The sequence below is a fragment of the Ambystoma mexicanum genome, chromosome 10 (assembly GCF_040938575.1).
Source record: "Ambystoma mexicanum isolate Mex_15411 chromosome 10, UKY_AmexF1_1, whole genome shotgun sequence".
Taxonomy (NCBI): domain Eukaryota; kingdom Metazoa; phylum Chordata; class Amphibia; order Caudata; family Ambystomatidae; genus Ambystoma; species Ambystoma mexicanum.
In genome coordinates this window covers 1018189762-1018209391 of record NC_090932.1, presented here as the reverse complement: position 1 = coordinate 1018209391, position 19630 = coordinate 1018189762, and the positions used below count along the sequence as shown (strand labels likewise).

The following is a 19630-nucleotide window of genomic DNA, read 5'->3' as shown; positions in this document are numbered from 1 at the left end:
GGGGACACTCAAACGTTCCCGCCAAAAGCAAAACATACACACAGACCTCCCCCTCCCAGAATGGTAGAAGAAGTTCTAACAAAGAATAACCACAAATACATGCCGTAAAAACAAGGGAGCCACCTTGTTAGACCATAGGTGACTATATTGTGCACAACTGAGACTGTGAATACAGTCTGCAGGAAAAAATAGCACAATAGTTGGTAGAACACATCCAGTGCCACCAGCCATAACTATAGGGTTGTCTGTGACACAAAATTCACAGGGGCAGAGAGAAGGGGATACTAGTTATCCCCTTAGACCTCCACATAACATAAGGTTGTGTGCGCTAATCTCTCATAGTATAATGTTTTAGGAGGGATCCAAAGTATACCTCTATCTTTAAGAACTGTAGTTAGTAATGATAAAGAGAGAATCTCAAAGGAGAACCCAAATTGTTACCAGCAACACTGCCCATAAGGAGCTGTGTGCTGCAAAGCTTAAACACAGATGCCCTAAGAGATATGAAGGAAAGTAGACTCCATAGTTAAGGTAAAACGCAGAGAAAAGTCAGAGACAATAAGAATGAAAGAGTGAAAAAAGGCTCCACTCATTCAGGATCGAAAGAAAACGTCCCGAAGTCCAGCAAAAAGTGCTGGGGTTCTCACTAGGAAAGGGGATGAAGCATAAAAATGATAAATCTCCCTAACATCTTCTTAAATAATAACGTTTTGTCAGGTCTTGCCACCACAACCTTCTACCACTTTGCAGTACTTCACTTGTCTTCTTCCTGGTCACTGATCTGCCAGAACTAAGCACTAACAGTGCTGCCAGGATAAACAACCTACCACTACTAAAAGTACTCTGTGGGAAGGCTGCTTCAAGCTTTCCACACTTCGATCCTTAATGTGGAAAAGGTAAACCCTCCAACTGCTTCATGAATAGATCACAACACATTGGCAATGTTTTCTTTCTCAATTTGATTATCTTCCTCTCACCCTTGATATTGGTTACAAGGAGGGCTTCTGTTCTGCCATACTCGTTTTTCTTCATTTCCCTCCTTGTTTTGGCTTTGACAAAACTGGTTCTCCTCATTTTCCCTTCTTCTGCAATACTGGTTATAGTTCTTTTACAAACCCTCTTTCTAAACCACATACATCTTGTGTGAATATTGTTCCCTTTTGGCATTAACAATGGTGGTTACAATGTTCCTTAATTCTGTCTCATTTAACATAAAGTTATGCTTTATTGGCTTCCAATTCAAAACCTTTAGCGCGAGTTAGAGGTCTGTTTTGGAGTGCCCCGGTGTTCCCTGTCGGAGGCAAATTCACCGGCCTTTTCGTGCACCTCCAATAGACCCGCTGCTCCTTCTCCCTTCGTCGGCGTCTGACCGCTCTAGTAACGTTTCCCTCATTTGCGCCTCCTGTAGTTGGAGCTTTCTCTGCTCCTACCGCACTCCAGTGAATGCCGCACATCAGAGTTGCACGCAGCAGCACCAGGAGAGCTCCCCTCTCCCTTGAGACAGCCAGCCTCTATACCACTTCCTTCTGCGCATACTATGCATCCCACAGGGCTTCCGACTTCTGCTACTTCACGACAGTGTCCCGCTTCCAATCTAGCGGCGGCTCTGTCTCATTCCACCTACTTCAGCTGCTTCAACGGCGGCTTCCACAGCTTCTCCAATGGCTTCCATCTAATGGCCTGCACCGGAGGGGGTTTTAAATGTTTAAAATTCCAGCTCGGTTAAAAACAATTCGACTGCATATTCTAGTTCTCGTCTCAGTACTCGGAGCAGTATGGGACTTGAAGTCCATAATATTCTTGTTCTTTTTACATCATTTAATTCCCTCTAATTTATAAAATGTATCTTCAGGCGAAGGTTTTAAAGTAATGAACGGGTGATTCTTGATTTTATAATTCAAACCCAAGATTTAATTGAACCATCAGAAGTGGTGGTATTGGTTCCCTGGTTCCTACATGTATCATTCTTACGTTTGCCATAGGAGTTTTCAGAACTGATAACTTGAGCAAAAGAGGGAGGGGAAGCCTTACTATGACAACAAGCCATTAGGTATTCTGGTATTAAAGAAATCTCACCCTCGGAAGAGGATGAATACTGCGTCTCTCCTAACAGTCATCCCATTCCCTTGTGGGCCTTCTCCTCCCAGGCGATCCACCTGGCTAAAACCACCCCCAGGGTTAGGATCAGGTAGTGGCTGCCTTCCCCTGCCCACCTGGGTGGAGACTTTAGGCAGGGATTCTGTGAGGACTCTGCAAGATTCATCACATACCCCCCTCTCACTGTAATTCAGGACTACACAACCAATAAACAGTCAGCATCACACCAGGAACTATTAAAGGGATGGTCTAGTAAAAACTTTTATTTAAAAAATAGATGGGCAACATAAAAAAAATACTAGCATTCTCTGTTTTAAAACTTCCTATGTAAAATTTTGAGCTATTCAAGCTCAAAATTCGCAAAAGCAAGCACATGGGCGCATCCATTTTGTGAAATGGAGGCCCTCCTGTGCTGGCTTTTGCGGCACTATTGAAGGAAAAGCCAGCCAGCTGTAGTAAACAAAAGCTACCGCTGGGTGGCTTTCCCTTCATTAGTGCTGTAGGCGGAGGACGGGGACCGGAGACCAGAGCAGGAAAGCTGCAGCTGAATCTCGGTAAGTGCTATTTATTTTTTTTTAAAAACTAATAACTAGCTGCGGTTTTTTTTCTACGTTTTCCGGGCTGGAGGAGCCTGGAAAACTTAGAAATAAAACCGCAGCTTTAAAAACGTTGTATTTATGTTTGCGGTCGCTTTTGAAGCGACCGCAAACATAAATACAACGTTATTGTGTTGGAAAACGCTGCGGTTTTTCTTTACAAGTTTCTCAGGCTCCTCCGGCTCGGAGGAGCCTGAGAAACTCGGAAAGAAAAACCGCAGCGTTTTTCAACACAACCGCATGTGTTTCTGCCTGCTGTGGCTATCACTTTGGGTCTCCGGTGCTCCCAGGGGAGCACCGGAGACCCAAAGTGAAAGCCACAGCAGGCAGAAACACGACGCGGTTATGTTTACATGCCGCGTAGTGTTTCTACCTACAGCTGATTTCCCATTTGGGGCTCTCGGGCTCCCCTTGGGGAGCCCGAGAGCCCCAAATGGGAAATGCTAAATGCTGCGCTGTCTGCCTAAATCTGCTTTCCCATTTGGGGCTCTCGGGCTCCCCACGGGGAGCCCGAGAGCCCCAAATGGGAAAGCAGATTCAGGCAGAAACAACGCGGTTGTTTTCCGCAGTGCCGCGTTGTTTCTGCCTGAATCTGCTTTCCCATTTGGGGCTCTCGGGCTCCCGGGGAGCCCGAGAGCCCCAAATGGGGAAGCAGATTTAGGCAGACAGCCCAGCATTTAGCATTTCCCATTTGGGGAATTCTCCCCCGTGGGGAGCCCGAGAACCCCAAATGGGAAAGCAGATTCAGGCAGAAACAACGCGGTTGTGTTGGAAAACGCTGCGGTTTTTCTTTACGAGTTTCTCAGGCTCCTCCGAGCCGGAGGAGCCTGAGAAACTTGGAAAGAAAAACCGCAGCGTTTTCCAACACAATAATGTTGTATTTATGTTTGCGGTCGCTTCAAAAGCGACCGCAAACATAAATACAACGTTTTTAAAGCTGCGGTTTTATTTCTAAGTTTTCCGGGCTCCTCCAGCCCGGAAAACTTAGAAAAAAAAACGCAGCTAGTGCTTATTTTTAAAAAATAAATAAATAGCACTTACCGAGATTCAGCTGCAGCTTTCCTGCTCTGGTCTCCGGTCCCCGTCCTACGCCTACAGCACTAATGAAGGGAAAGCCACCCAGCGGTAGCCTTTGTTTACTACAGCTGGCTGGCTTTTCCTTCATTAGTGCTGCAAAAGCAAAAGCCAGCACAGGAGGGCCTCCATTTCACAAAATGGATGCGCCCATGTGCTTGCTTTTGCGAATTTTGAGCTTGAATAGCTCAAAATTTTACATAGGAAGTTTTAAAATGGAGAATGCTAGTATTTTCTTTTATCTTGCCTATCTATTTTCTAAATAAAACATTTTTACTAGACCATCCCTTTAAGGTGAGAACCTAACCACTTCAGTCCCACACAGGCTCGCTTCTCTATTTCTTGGCCAGTAACATAGAGCATTCTGAACCCAAGCAAAATGACATGCGAGCTACATAGTGGCACAAAGTAATTCCATCCTTATTTACAAAGTCCTCCCTCCCCCTTTTAATGTTTCCAAGCAATAACCTATTGTACAATGTGGCTGCGGCCCCTAATATCTAATGTATGCTTGATGGGGTGACAAACCGTAGTTGAGTGTGGGCGCTGGCTGGATCCGTATGTCCAAAGTTGGTAGTTAAGCAATCTTTTTGTCGTCTAGAAATAGCCAAGCCTTTAGGTTTGTAGACATGGTGTTCACCCTTCTGACATCCTAACGCATGTCATCATTCAACAGCTCCAAGACGAGCCATCCTACATAACATCCCTGCCTTGAGAAAGACTTCGGTTGAAACGCGCGTCGGCTGTTTTGTTTCACTTCTAGCGCATAATGCCACACTGACTGGTTTTGGTAACATACACCAATAAAACACCATGTCTACAAACCTAAAGACTGGACTATTTGTAAACGACAAAAAGTTTGCTTAACTACCAACATTGGACGTATGGATCAAGCCAGCGCCCACACTCAAACTACGGTTTGTCACCCCATCAAGCATGAACTACTCAGGAACCTTGGAGTTGGTTCCCTTGACAAACCATGTATTAGGCAGCAGGCCAAAGTCTGAACACAAAACACAAGGTGCGCAGGGGACCATCAATCCCAAACCTACAACTCCATAATCTTTGAAACTCTAATATCTAATGTACTGACATAAAAAATGCATAGGAGAGACTCAGTTGCAATTGGGGCAATCTTGAGCACCAGTAAGGTTTGTTGGTGTACATTGGTCAATTGATTGACCAGAATACCTTGTTTTGCTGGTAGGTTTTAAGCATCTGTGCATCATTCAGCTTTTAGAAATACTTCTGGACAGAGCTCATTTTTATCATACAATAAGCAGAATGCCATCAGAACGCATCATTTGCAGGTATGGTACGTTGGTTGCTTGATAAAGTTTTTCATCACTGTAGGATCGTTTTAGAGCACTAAAGGGGGACGAGAGAAAACAGACCGCAAAGGGTGAACGTTTTGCCACCAGTGCACCATATTCAAAATGTTAATTAACGATCATGTATCTTTAACTGACTTTCACTTTTTTACTATTCTCTTGAACAGCCTACTTATAGTTTGTTTGGCCTACCCGGTATCTCTCTTGCATTAATTAACTGATTGTTGCATCTGCACTTTCCCTTACACATCCCTTATGTACATGCATTTGCTTTTCAGAACCCACAAACATGTTGGACGTCAGGGCAATTCTTTGGCTGGAGAACTACTTGCAGGTATGTGCCATATGTAATAAAAGTTCTTATTTTGTGTGTTGGGTTACACGTCCTACTGTGAAGGCTTCATGAAGCAAGCCACATGCTTGTGTGTTTTTACATGTAGGTTTTGTACACGTGTGTGTGTGTGTGTGTGTGTGTGGTGGTCTACAAAACACTGCCTCCCAGATTCAATGTTCAAATGAAATATTTTTATTAAATTAAATGTCAGGATGGTGTAAGGCCTAACTTGGCCTACGCCAAGGTGAGATTTCCCTACCTAAAGAAACTAAGGATATTCCGAGTCAGTAAGTTCAATTTAAGTCTGTCTGGGTCCACAACCTATGCTTTTCATCACAACTAAAGCTAAACAATGTGTAGGGATGTCGACAACGAACAAAATGGTGTTCCACATAAAGTTCTGAACTACTTCCAGCTCTAGGCTTACTTTCCAACTCCCATTCCCCAAGTTCAAAACAGTTCCACAAAGCCTCGGGGTTAACTTGCCCATGAAGACAACACAGTTCCAAAAAAAGACTCTGGGTTCCCTTTCCCAAGAAGACAACACCGTTCAAAAAGGATCTCTCTGTTCCCCTCCCCAAGAAGAAAAACAGTTCAAAAAGTGTCCTGGGGTCCCCTTCCCCAAGAAGACAACTCTGTTCTAGAAAGGCATCAGGGTTCCCTTTCCCCAAGGCGATAAAACAATTCTGAAAAGGCCCCAGGATTCCCTTTTCCTAAGGCTGTGACAAAGTTCACAATGTCTTAGGTTTCACATCCTCAAGACGTTGACTTGTCCAGCTTGCCAACTCACACCCAGTTTCAGTCTCTTGCTATTCAAAACCAGTTCCAGGTTAACTTTACAATCCTTCAGGTTAAATTGATACAAATTGCTATCTTCTCCCATTCACTTCAGCAATCTTAGTTCACAAGTGGAAATTACGGGTCACACAACGGATAACTCTAGGCTTTGTTGCCCACAGGTTTCTTTGCCACGACACCTGTGCTTTGGTTTCTTCTTGCCAGTCTCTTGTCTTTACCACAGGGTGTTATTTCGCACAATTCACTCTGTGGTACTCACTTTCCTTCACCACATTACTTTCACAATTTCCAGCAATGTTCATTACTTGCTTTGCACTATATTCATAGCTTGCTTTCCATTTTATTCATAACGTTTCATTCTTTGCGACCGTTTCACACCTGTTTTCCATTTTTTCATTCATAGGCTTCTTAAAGCTTTCGGTTAGTACGGTATTCAATAAGGCTTGCAACGCTTTGTTACTTTAAAGTTCAGTTTTCGTTTGTAGCATTAAAAAAAACACCCCTTTTGCTGGGTTCACTTTCACTTGCACATACATTTCCGTTTAACCAGCATCACCATATGCCTTGTGATAGTCCCAGGAGTGCCCCGGTACGAGTGTTCCCTCCGATTGACTCACCATTCCTTGGCGGCTCCTCCGGGCGTACGCTCTTTCTCCTCTGCTCCGCGCTCACAACTTTGTGAGCAGCACTTGCCTGCTACGAATCTCGCTGTGGGTTGCCAGTACCTTTCACTCACGGACGCTACCAGTGGCCTGCAGCACTCTTGGATTCTCTGTGTCCCACTGCTCTGGCTGTGGGCACCAGGCAGAGGGGACTCTGTAAGCCTTCATCCTTTCACGGCCCGCTCAGGCGCAGCTGTCACAGTTCCTCTTTGGCAAAAGCCGATGTCCTGACCTCCATGCAGGACCCTCCTCGGCAGCCCCCTCTGATGTAGGAATTCTCCCCTCTCAGGCCAGCCTCCACTGGCCTGGTGTCTCTCCTGCTTGTCTCTCCTTCCTGACTGTTGGCCCCACCTTTTATGCACCTGTGCCCTGTTAATCGGTTGCAGGTGTGAGCCCGAAGTCCTATTGCCTAACCATAATTACTGATGTTCTCTGGACATGCCTGACCTTCACAGCAGTTTTCAGGCCTTCTCCTAGTCTCAGTACCAGAGTGGTGGAATTGCATAGTAGTGTATATAACTTCTATTCGCCTCTTCCTTGTCCCAGTATTAGAGTGGTATGTCTGAGGAGAACTCTGTAAAATGTGTGTGGTTTTTGTGCTCTTTTGGCCAGATTTTGTTTTGAAACATTAGGCGTGTGATATGCATATACCTTCCCTGAATAAGAAAATGTTCTTCTATTTAGCCTCATTCTAGTGTAAATACATTGAGGGCATTTTTCAGGGTATTCTTGAAAGCCAGAATAGGGGACTGGATGACAGTATCCCATAAATGCTGCTGGGACTGAAGGTTCATCGTGGAATCGAATTGGGGGATACCACGTCTCACCCAAGGACATCCCCTTCAATTCCCCAAGTCTCCTCTACCCAGGTGATCCTCGCGCGCATATCCACCCCCAGCGTCAGGATCCAAAAGCGATGGCCCTTCCCTGGCCACCTGAGAAGAGGATATTGGGGAGAAGGAAATGATGATGCCCACACTACCCTCCTCCTCCATTCACCAATCTGCTATAATAGAAAGTCTTTGATTTGGGGTGGAGTAGGTAGATCGTGTTGGCACGTCGACTAAGACTGTCTTTTTAGATTTACTTTTCTGTAGCCTGGGTCCCTAAAGTTATCTGTAAGACTATTCAGTCATGCTGAATATGTCTGACGAGCAAAAGTCTTTTCTGCAAACTTTGAAACACGATATACAAGTCTCATTTTGAGTCTGGCACCTAGTCACGTATTACGCCTTTAGGTCTGGAGCCTGTCCAGTTCCCATTGGGGCTGTATATGCTGGTCACATCTCTACTCAAGGGGGTTCTGGATATACATGCAGGAACTCTGTTTGACGCTATTGGAAATGTATATGCTAGATTCATCCATTTGTCCCGGATCCTGGGGGATATTTGCTGTCTTGCTCCTTCAAACCAACTATGCTGGGTTCATCTTGTTGCTGTTCACTGACTGGAATTTCTACATCTTGCGCACCTGCTCTTTTCTTAGACGGTGTTAGCCAGTATGGTGGGTGCATCAACCATCCCAATTCCATTAGTGAAAACAGAGTGTTTAGAAAGATTGTCTTTTTGCTGATACCCTCCCATAGCTGCCTATGGTGCTTCCTTTCTTTTTTTCTTATTTGAAACCCTTTTCTGACTATTCTTTAAGAGGCAAGTAAAATCTTCTGCTTTACTTCCCTGCTTAATTTGCTCATTCTTATGGGGAAACTGACTTGTCCTTAAGACGATCGATCGGTACTGAAAGACCATCTCTTTTATGAATTATTGTATTGTAACAATTTCCATAAAAATGGAGGATGCACACCTAAAGTCAATTTTCATCAGATTTTTAGTAAATTACAAAAATGGGAGTAAATACATTTTTAGGTGCAGGGTAGGAAAAATGGCCCTGGCACAGAGCCAGTATAACACAAATGCACAGAAAGAGGATCCAAAAACGGAACCCTCCCGTCCCCTGCACACCTTTCAATCCCGTCACTGGACGGTTAAGTAATTATTCAGTTAGCTGTTTTGGAAACATTATAGTGGTCAATAGATTAAAGAAAGCAGCGTTTTCTGTATTTCATAGAATCAGTAATTTAATTCAAAAACATATATAGCAGAGAAAGTTCAGTTCCATGTGGATGGCTGATGAGTTTCGAGATATTGTATCTCTTCTTCAAGAGCCATAGAAATTTTGAACTGTAGATAGTAACAGAGAGAAAAAAGCTGTGTCAAGATGGTGCATATATGACCAATGTGCAATATTGAATCATGGTCAGTTAGTTTATGGTAAGTACATTTCAAGGGGATTGGGTCCTCCGACGTATTCCATATCTATGACATGTAATCACCACAGCTGTGCCGCTTCGGAAAATCTTTGGCGTCTGTGTCTTGCGTCGATGACGTCGATACGCCGCCCTCGAGGACCTCCTCTAACGTCCAACGTCACTGGATGTTATAACTAGGACGCATGACACCCGTAGCCTCAGTTCGGGTTTTTCCGCGAACGTGTTTGCTTCGGAGATATCTGCGCGCCTCAACTCTTTGGAGTTTCTGTTCTTACTCGGTTCTTCGAACCTGTTCGTATTGTGAAGAATTTCTCAGTGAAGATGTCTACCTCGTCTTCCACCCCGCGTCCTGGCTTTAAGAAGTACGGGGACTGTGTGTCCAAGATGTCGGTGACGACTCGCACGACACCTGCCTCTGGTGCCTCGGGGAGGCCCATGACACGGATGACTGTGTCGACTGCCAGTCGCTCACGTCCAAAGCCTTGCGAGAGCGCAAGAAGTTGTTGTCGGTAGGTAAGGTGTCCAAGCCACGGAAGTCGAGGTCTGCGGGGCTTTCGACGGACGATTCGAGGGGCGACTCTCCGCATCGTCGTAAGTCCAGTGGGTCTCGGTCCCGGAGTCGGTCCCGCCACTCCTCTGCCTCTTCGAGGCACTCCCGGAAGCGCCGTCATCGGTCGCCTTCCCCGTCCTCATCCGAGGACTCCGCACGTCGGCGGGTCGCTTATCCCACAAAGCATGCGACGCCGGAGAAATGGGCTTCCTTCGGGAAGAAAATGTTAGCGATTCTTGAATCGCAGGGCACTGGTCCATCTGCGCCTCCGAGTGGGGTCGGTCGTGATCGGTCGAGAGACACCGCTTGCACGCCTTTGGGCTCGGGTGGTCGGCACGATTTGCGGGAGAGGTCCCGCTCGGACAAGGGGGGAATCGTTCTCGTCATGCCCGTTCCCGGTCCTCGACGCGCTCGAGACCGTGTGCACCTGTGGTGTCTTCGAGGAAGACGTCGACGCCGGTGGCGCTGAGGCCGACGGACTCTTTCGAGGCCCCGCCTCCGAAGAAGTCGTCGACGCCATCGGCGCCCAGGCTGTCGAGGGACACGCTCGGGACTCCGGCCTCGAGGCCTGTGTCACCACCTTCGATGCTGTCGGCGCCGCGTTCGGCATTGATGCCGATTCACTCGACGCCTTTCGAGGCTGTTTCGACGGGGGAACCCCCTAGAAAGGCTCTTGCCAAGGTCAAGCATGGCTTTGTTCCACATTCTGTGCCTTCTTACCGCCATCTTGAGTTTATTTCAGAGGTGGATGAGGGCTCTGATGATGGCATGGTTCCTGATACGGTGCCAGACGAGATTCTCTCAGGCCATAGCCAAATTGAGGACCTGAGGCAGTCCCTGCACGATTCCAGTGGGCTGGACACCTCTCCGTAGGTGGAGTTTTGTAGGCCTGAGCCTGGCACTCATGCCGACTCCTCGTACCGGCGCCTTATGTCCAGGGTCACAGAGTACTTGGGGTGGTCTGCTCCCCCAGGGGATTTTCTTCAGGATGACCTTACCGATATCCTCGACCCGGGTCCACCAGTTGACCCTGTACTGCCATTCCATATGGCTCTACAGAGGAGGGTGGCGGCGGCTTGGACTGCTCCGGAGAGTCTCCCGGCAGTGGGCAAGTCTTTTCCGCGAAAATACCGCCCAGCCAGTAGTGATCCCTGCTACTTGACCAAGCACCCCACTCCGGAGAGTTTGATGGTGCAGGCGGCTACGGCCCCGGCAAAGCAGGCGTCGTATCCTACTATCCCTCCTGATCGGGACGACAAGTGTTTTGACGGCTGGGCGAAGAAAGTATTTTCTTCAGGTGCTATGGCGCTTCAGGTCGCCAACTCCGTATGTGCCTTGTCGCGTTTCACGCACACTCTGTGGAACGGTTTCCTTAGCGGCTGAACATATTCCCGAAGGGGACAAACGGGATGGTTTCCTTGCCATGGTTCAGGATGGCAAGGATGCCATGTGTGAGGCTGTTCAGTCTGGGTTGGACATGGGAGATTGCATCAGCCGGTCCATGGCGGCGAGCACCGTAATACGCAGGTTTGCGTGGTTGCGGAAGTCGGGGTTTGCTCCTGATGTGCAGGCCCAGCTCCTCAACATGCCCTTTGACGGGGAACATCTTTTTGGCAGCAAGGCTGACAAGAGCCTTCAGAGGTTGCAGAACTCAAAAGCTGCAGCAAAGTCGTTGGGCACTGCAGTTCGCCAACCTCCGCCTTTTCGTCCTAGGGGACAGCAATGGAGGGGAGGTTCCTTTCGTTATTACTCATCCTTTGGTAAAGCGAGAGGAGCTACCAGTCAAAGGGGCCACCGTAGGAGTGCCAGAGGTGGAAAACAAGGTACTCGAGGTGCCAAGGCCGCTCGGGCTGTTGCCGCTTTGCCCTCGGGCAACGCCGCAGCCGCTTCAACTCCGTCATGAGGTCATGTCCCATGGTTCGCCGGTTGGGGGAAGGCTGGCGCAGCATCTTGTAGAGTGGAGCGCCATTACTTCAGATGTGTGGGTTCTGGAGATCATAACCCGCGGCTACTGTCTTCGCACTTTCAGTTTCGGGTCCTGCCGTTCAAATTGAACCCCGCCCTGAGGGTCTTCACCAAGCTCATGGTAGTGGTGGCAGCGCACCTCAGGAAAGGGGGGGATTCATGTCTACCCCTACCTGGATGATTGGTTGACAAGGGTGCGCTCTCCTGAGCAAGTCCTGGATCATCTGTCAGTCACCTGCCACTCCCTCCACAAGCTGGGCTTCTCCCTCAACTTAAAGAAGTCCCATTTGACACCAACTCAGAGGCTCCAGTACATCGGAGCAGTGCTCGACATGTCCATGGGGCAGTGTTTCCTCCCCAGGTGAGGGCTCATCACATTCAGCAGGTGGTGCACAAGTTTCAGCCTGCCCAGGATTAGAGTTCTTGAGATTGCTCGGCCTCATGGCATCCTGCGTTCTTCTGGTGTCAGAGGCCAGGTTGCGGATGAGATCTTTGCAATGGGCACTCAAGCTCCAGTGATCTCAGTCCTCCGGCAGGATGTCGGACACTGTTCAGGTGCCGTCCTCGGTCGCCCAGGACCTTCTGTGGTGGGCCGTTGAAGACAATCTGATGAAGGGGGCTCCATTTTGGCTACCCTGGCCGGAGGTGACTATCGTGACGGACGCATCCCTCACGGGATGGGGGCTCATGCCAACGAGTTGACAGTCAGCGGTCGTTGGTCTCCGGGAGTCCAGACTCCAAATCAATCTGTTGGAGCTGAGGGCCGTCAGGCTAGCCCTGAAAGCTTTTCTGTCGACTGTGCGAGGGAAGAATGTCCTGATCCTGACGGACAACACGGTGACCATGCACTACCTCACCAAAAAGGGGGGGCAGGGTCACTTCCTCTGTGCAGGGAGGCCATGCAGCTCTGGTTCTGGGCAATCCAGCAGGAAGTTTCGATCTCGGCAGTTCATCTGGCCGGAGACGAAAACGAGACGGCGGACGCTCTGAGCAGGCAGAGCGTGATCTCTCACGAGTGGGAGTTGGCTCAGGAGATTCTCCTGGAGATCTTCGCCCTTTGGGGGACCCCTCAAGTGGATCTCTTCGCCTCCAGTGTCAACTGGAAGTGCGAGAGGTTCTGCTCGCAGGAATTTCCTCCAAAATGAGCCTTACGAGACGCGTTTGTGGTGGAGTGGTTATTCCCATTGCTGTACGCGTTTCCTCCAGTCCTCGTCATCACGCAAGTACTGCAGAGGTTACGAAGGTTCGGTTCCTGGCTGATCCTCATTGCTCCGGCATGGGCCCGGAGGACGTGGTACCCGGACCTTCTCGAGTTGTCCATCTGCCCTCCACGTCGTCTTCCCTACCGAGATGATCTGCTCTCACGGGAGGGGGGTCAGGTTCTCCATCCAGAGGTCAGATCCCTCAACCTTCACGCTTGGTTTCTGAAAGGTTGAGGTATAAGGATTGGGACCTCCCTGAAGACGTGATGGAGGTGTTGCTCTCGGCCAGACAGCCCGCAACAAAGTCCCTGTACCGTTGCCGTTGGCGTAAGTTCTGCGACTCGTGCAGGGTTAAGAATGTGGATCCTTTTGCATGTGACATTCCCATGGTTCTCTTTTTTGCTTTCTTTGGCCCACAGGGGCTTACAAGTGGGTACCGGTAAAGGTTTCTTGGTGGCGCTGTCCATATTTAAGCGCTCGTCTGAAGAGGGTTCCTATTTTGAAATTCCTTTAATTTCTCTGTTTCTGAAAGGGCTCACTAATGTGTTCCCTCCGTCACCTTTCCAGGTGACCGGTTGGGATTTGAACCTTGTTCTCAAGTTTCTGATGGGTGCTCCGTTTGAGCCTTTGCATTCATGCCCTTTGAGACTGTTAATTCTTAAAACTGTATTTTTGGTTGCCATCACTTCCGCTCGCAGAGTGAGTGAGTTACAGGCACTTTCAGTTAAGCCACCCTTCACTGTGCTTCATAAGGACAGGGTTGACCTTAGAGTTTGTCCTTCCTTTCGTCCGAAGGTGGTGTCGGAATTTAATTTAGGCCAGAAGGTGGTTGTTCCGGCTTTTTATCCTCCTCCACATCCTGGTAAGGAAGAGGAGAGGCTCCATAGGCTTGATCCTAGGAGAGCGTTAAGCTTTTATATTTCATGCATGTCCTGGGTCAGAGTGGACAATCAACTCTTCATTGGTTACGCTGGAAAGCATTTGGGACAAGCTGTGACGAAACAGACTTTGTCTCGCTGGATTATTTTGGCTATCTGAGTGTTACCGCTTGGTGGGTAAGGACCCACCGGTCAGCTTGCGGGCCCATTCTACCAGGGGTATGGCTGCCTCTACTGCCCTACAGAGGGTTGTTCCTATTCGTAACATCTGTGATGCAGCCACCTGGGCTTCGGTACATACTTTTGTACGTCACTACTCTCTCGATTCCATCCGTGGGCAGGATCTGGCCTTTGGCAAGGCGGTCCTTTACTCCGCAATTTGATTGGGCATTCTAAATTTCTGTTTTCTAAATTCCTTTCCCACCTCCTTACATTGGTACTGCTTTGGGAGTCTGTCATAGATATGGAATACGTCGGAGGACCCAATCCCCTCGAAGAACAAGTTACTCTCTTACCTGGTAACGTTCTTTTGATGGGATGGTCCGACGACGTATTCCATACCGCTCCCTCCCTACCTTCCCCGCTACAGAATTTCTTATGCGATTGCAGCTTACGTTTCCGCAATGTTTTTTGTGTCTGACTGGCAGAAGACTGGTGCCACACGTTCTGGGAAAAAACTACAACTGAGGCTACGGGCGTCGTGCGTCCTACTTATAACATCCAGTGACGTCGGCCGTCGGAGGAGGTCCTCGAGGGCGGCGTACCGACGTCATCGACGCAGGACGCAGACGCCGAAGATTTTCCAAAGCAGCACAGCTGTGGTGATTACATGTCATTGTTAGGCAGAAACCTGTGCAGTTCCCTCTGGTACCACTGCAAAAGATTTAGGACTACAGGTGTTTGGCAGTAAACCCACTTGGTAGCAGTCTGTACCACACAGATTCACTTGGTAGCTGTGGCTGAGCACTCAGACTTCCCTCAAGAAGAGTTAGGCAGTATACCGAGTATTCACAATAGGTCAAGAGAACACAGTAGAACAAGTAAACACTGACCAGGGCTTGGTGTAAAAGAGATATAATTATTTATTTAAAACTACATCTAGAAAAACACACAGGCACTAATAGTAAGCAATTCAAAAACACGGTCACTAAAAGATATACACTCCCTTAAAAGAATATTAGACAAGTCTTGAGTAAAGCCCCACTTATTTTCAGACAGCGGTGAGCGTTTAACGTAGATGGCACTCTAATAGTTTGTTTTAAAAAGGGAGAGAAGAGCAGAGAACAACTTGAAACACATCCCAACACTTTTATCAGAACATAACAAGAGAGGAAGGCAAAGTAAAACCGTGAAGTTGGAGTTCAAGAGGCCGGATCCATTTTCAGAGGATCCAAACGAAATGTGTCCAAGGTCACACGGTTGCAGTGCACAAAAGTCTTGTAAAGGTTCAAAAAGGAGTTGGACCAAAGAAAGGGACCAGTCAGAGGGTCAAGGCGGCCAGCCCAGTCCAGAACGTTAAGGGGTTATTATTACCTTGTAGCAATCTTTAGAAAGGGAGGCCTGGTGGACACGGTACCTTAAAGGGGTGAGAACGCTCCAGCGGGGGCAGTTGTTCCTGGCAGCGGATGCAAGTTGGTGCTTCGTCCGGGGGAAGAGAGGATCTCGTCGTGGAACAAGACAGGAGTCCGTTGCACTGCCAGGGAAGAAACCAGCCGCGGAGTTTCTCAGGTACAAGGAGCGGTCCGGTGATTCGCGGTTCAGTGGTGAGTGGCTATCCGGCTGCCGGTGTGCTTGGCACGGGCAGTTCGACCACAAACCGGGCTGGGGTGCGAAGAAAGAAAGGTAAACTGGTTGTGCCCTCCAGTCAGGGGAAGAAGCCTCTCCAGCCGGGAGATCTTCTCTGTTGTCGGGAAGTGATGAGTCGGTTCTGCAGGGCTCCACCGGTGGTGTCGTCGTGGTAGGTCGGCTCAGCTTCTCCCTCGTCGGATTCTCAGGTACTGTGGCGACTTCTGAAGTTCCATTCCCCAAAGCCCTGCTTTCATGCAGAAAACCCCCATTCACTCAGCCTAGCCGTCACTCAAACATGCTAAGTGGTGAGCCGGCCGGCTCACCACTTGGGCCAATCACACAAGAGTGCGACTTGAGTTACCAAGGTAACTCAGTCCAGGGTGCCTAAACCCCCTCCCACACCCCCTGTGGTACCCAGACAGAGTGGCACCACTTTTGGAGGCTTCTGTGGAGAAGCCCGCCAAAAAGTGGAACAAAGGACTTGACTTAGGTTGGAGTCACAGAAGAGAACACAAACGCCATTTTAGAATAGAGTCTTGGCAAAAAATACCAACTGAAGAATTAATATTAATTAAATAAACTGGCGGTATGTTCGAGGCTATGAGAATTAAATAATTAAAATTGGTAGCCTCGAACAATGGGAAAATCCCATAGGAAAATATTTGCGGTCGAATATAAAAAGTAGTTTCCACTGCCACCAGCCAAAACTCGATCAGGGGGGACAGAGACGTGCCCCCTCGACTAACAGACCCCGGGGCAATTGAATTGTGCCCCGACCAGTACGTCCACAATATGATGGTTTGTACTGGTTTCTGTTAATAATTTGGGACTAGTAAAGCCAATGGTGACTTTACACGCCCTGGGAGACGGTAGTCAATCCCAGGGTATGGAGTCTATGGTGGGGTGTCACTATGACACCCCTGTGTTACTGCACGGAGGGTGCTGTGTAACACACATAGGAAACACATATGAGACCCTATGGAGTAAAGGACCCCATAGCCCATAAAACACATTACCCGTTAAAGGAATACCATAAATCATGTCCAAGAGTGGGAGAAAAAGAGTCTCACTCTTGGCAGGAGGAAAAAAACAAACTCCAGAAATCCAGCAAAGCTGCTGGGGGACTCATTAGGTTAGGAAATTCAGCCTAAAGAGAGAATTCTCCCTAACAGTCATAGATATGGAATACGTCGTCAGACCATCCCATCGAAAGAAAGTTACTAGGTAAGAGACTAAGTTGTTCTATGATAATAACAATATGCATAGACATATTCAAAGTCACTCGAATACACGGGTCTGGTCATCTCAATAACGGGTTATGCGGAAATCTAAATAGATGGATGTCCAGCTCACACATTGCGAGACTTGGATATCTATGGATTCACAAAGTGTCTATAAGTACAAAGGCTGGTCATTATGAAATTGCTGAAATTGTGCAGGGAACAGGAATAAATAATGATGAACTCACCTTAGCCTTCCAAATTTGCAAACGTCTACGCTGTGTAGATCAGACAGATGATCGAAAAAAAAGTGAGTGCGTCCATGTATAAAGTGATCACATGTGGAAAATGGTATTTCTTCTTATGTTAAATTGAACCAAAGTCCTACAAAGAGGGGTGAAGTATTTTTTTTTTTTTTTTTTATTATTATTTGTTTTAGCTGGTAAACCAACTTTTCAAATATTTACACTCATTATCATTTTTGTAGTTACATTTCCATACTTACAACATTAAAAGAAAGTCAATCATTCTTTGTATCTCATTACATATCATTACAGGGCAGCATAAAACAGTAAAATATGTGATATTATGACTACCAAATAGCCTTTTACTTCACATGGGTGCAAGCAATCTTCGTATCAGGAAATATTTGATTAAGAAATTGCACAATTGCAAGCTGTATTGTTAATCTTGGATTAGAAAATAAAAGATTCCATAACTGTCTGTGACTAGTACCACTCTGGACCGACACTTTGTTTCCAAAGCATTTTGCTCTTATGTTATATAGGGCGGGGCATTCAGTTATAAGATGTTGCAAAGTTTCACATTGTCCTTTGTCATTACAATGCCGACAGAAATTTTGATCTTTTGATATTACTCTCCTTCTATATAGAATCTCGTTAGTTTCATACTGATTTAGTCTGAATCTTAGATATTTCTGACGGCAAGTAGGTGATGGATATTTTAGTAGGTACTCTGATATTACCCCATACCTTTTGACACCAAATGCTTCGGGGTTAAAATCCTTAAGTTTTGAGCAGATTGTCATATTGAATATCCAGTCTGCTTGATGAATTTTATTTTTGGCGCGATCAGGGTTTGTCAATAGAAGCTCGATCGTTACTGAAGCATCAGAAATCGCGTTTAGCGTATGATTTCTCCACTTCACCGACATACCAGTTTTGGAGGTTAATAAATTTTGGGCCAATACATGTAGAAGGCTGCGTTTCCCCATACCATCCAACATTTTCCGGAGAAGAGCGCATTGTTTCCATATTACATGGGTATATAGGGAGATCAGACCCAATTCATGTCGCAATATGGCCAAAGGTGTTCCTGGCGAAAGTGTTAAAACTTTTTTCCAATATCTAGCTTCTATGCTATCCCAAAATTTGCGATTTTGTGGGACCAGGGCCTCAACACCATATAGCAGAATTGGAATTGCTTTGGCCTTATAAAATTGCACAATGTGTTTCACTGTGAATTTCCCATATCTTCTGAGAATGATTTTCGATTGTGAGATCAAGGAGTTTAACTTCACCCTAGTTTCAGTTGTCGTGGTACTTAGGGTTTTTTTATGTTCAATATAAACTCCAAGATATTTATATTTGACGACTTTGGTTAATACACAGTTTTGAAGAGACCACTCAAGGTGATGTTTTTTTGTGAAGTTGTTTTTGCATACTAATATTTGGGATTTAGCTGTGTTAATCACAAGGTTGTTTGATGTTGCATATGTACCTAGTTGATTTAACATGTTTTGTAGGCCTATAGGTGTGCAGGATAATAATACCAGATCATCTGCGTATAGAAGATAGGGAACCCTTTGAGAGCCTATACGAGGCGCATCTGTTACACAGTTCATTAGAACAGGGCCTATATCTAGAATATAAAAGTTAAATAGGAAAGAGGCAAGAGCACAACCCTGCTTCACTCCTCTGTGGGTCTGAATGGCAGGTGATAGTCTTCCTCCCATGTTTAATTTAACTCGCATAGAAGTAGAGGTGTGTAGTAATGCCACTAGATTTGTGAGAGAAATTGGACACCGATGTTGTCTGAGTTTGGTTATTAACATATTTCTGTCAATGTAGTCAAAGGCAGATTTGAAGTCAATGAACCCCAGATATAAGGGGAGTCCACCATCTGCTTGCTCCGATTGAATCATCGAGAGAGCTAAAATGTTCGGTATTGTGCCCATGCCTTTGACAAAACCTGACTGAAATAAGTCTCTTAGACTGTTTTGATCTACCCACTCATTAAGCTCTTTTAGTATTATTCTACAGAATATTTTCGCCGGAGCGTCCAATAATGAGATTGGGCGATAACTCGTTGGTAACTGGCGGTCGCCTTTTTTATAGATCGGAACTGTGACGGCTTCCGTCCAAGTTTTGGGTAATTTCTGATACTTATTTATTGTGGCGAATATCTTGTAGAGAATTGAGCTCCAGACTTCAGGATGTTTTTTCATTAGGGCATTAGAAATCCCATCAGGGCCTGCTGCGCGTGAGTTGCTCGAAGTCATAATTAGATGTTTAATTTCCTTCTTATCAATGTTCAACCAAAACCTCATCACTTTTTGTTCAATTGGGGTCGAAATCGTGTTTATAGGTAAGGCGTATAGAGATTGAAAATGATCTACCCACTGATGTGCCTCGACTACTGTGGATTGCAGATCTAACTGTTGGGCATTAGTGGTTTGATTTAATATTGCCCACATTTTTGAGATGTTTTTATCAGCCAGAGTCGACAACATAATGGCTCCATCTTTTTGATAAAGATTTGCTCGATGTCCTTTGACCCAGTTGTTATAACTCAAACGTGCTTTTTTAGTTAGATTCAATCTAATGTCGAGAGGAAGTCTTACTA

At 46.7% G+C, this 19630-nt stretch overlaps 1 protein-coding gene across 1 annotated transcript in view; it reads left to right on the top strand.

The window, feature by feature from the left end:
• Positions 1-19630, top strand: part of ABCF3 (ATP binding cassette subfamily F member 3) — a 981204-nt gene that overhangs the window by 389867 nt on the left and 571707 nt on the right. Inside the window, exon 12 of the mRNA XM_069618825.1 lies at positions 5377-5432. Within this exon, the coding sequence (XP_069474926.1) occupies positions 5377-5432 (56 nt within the window). The remainder of the gene's footprint in view (positions 1-5376; positions 5433-19630) is intronic.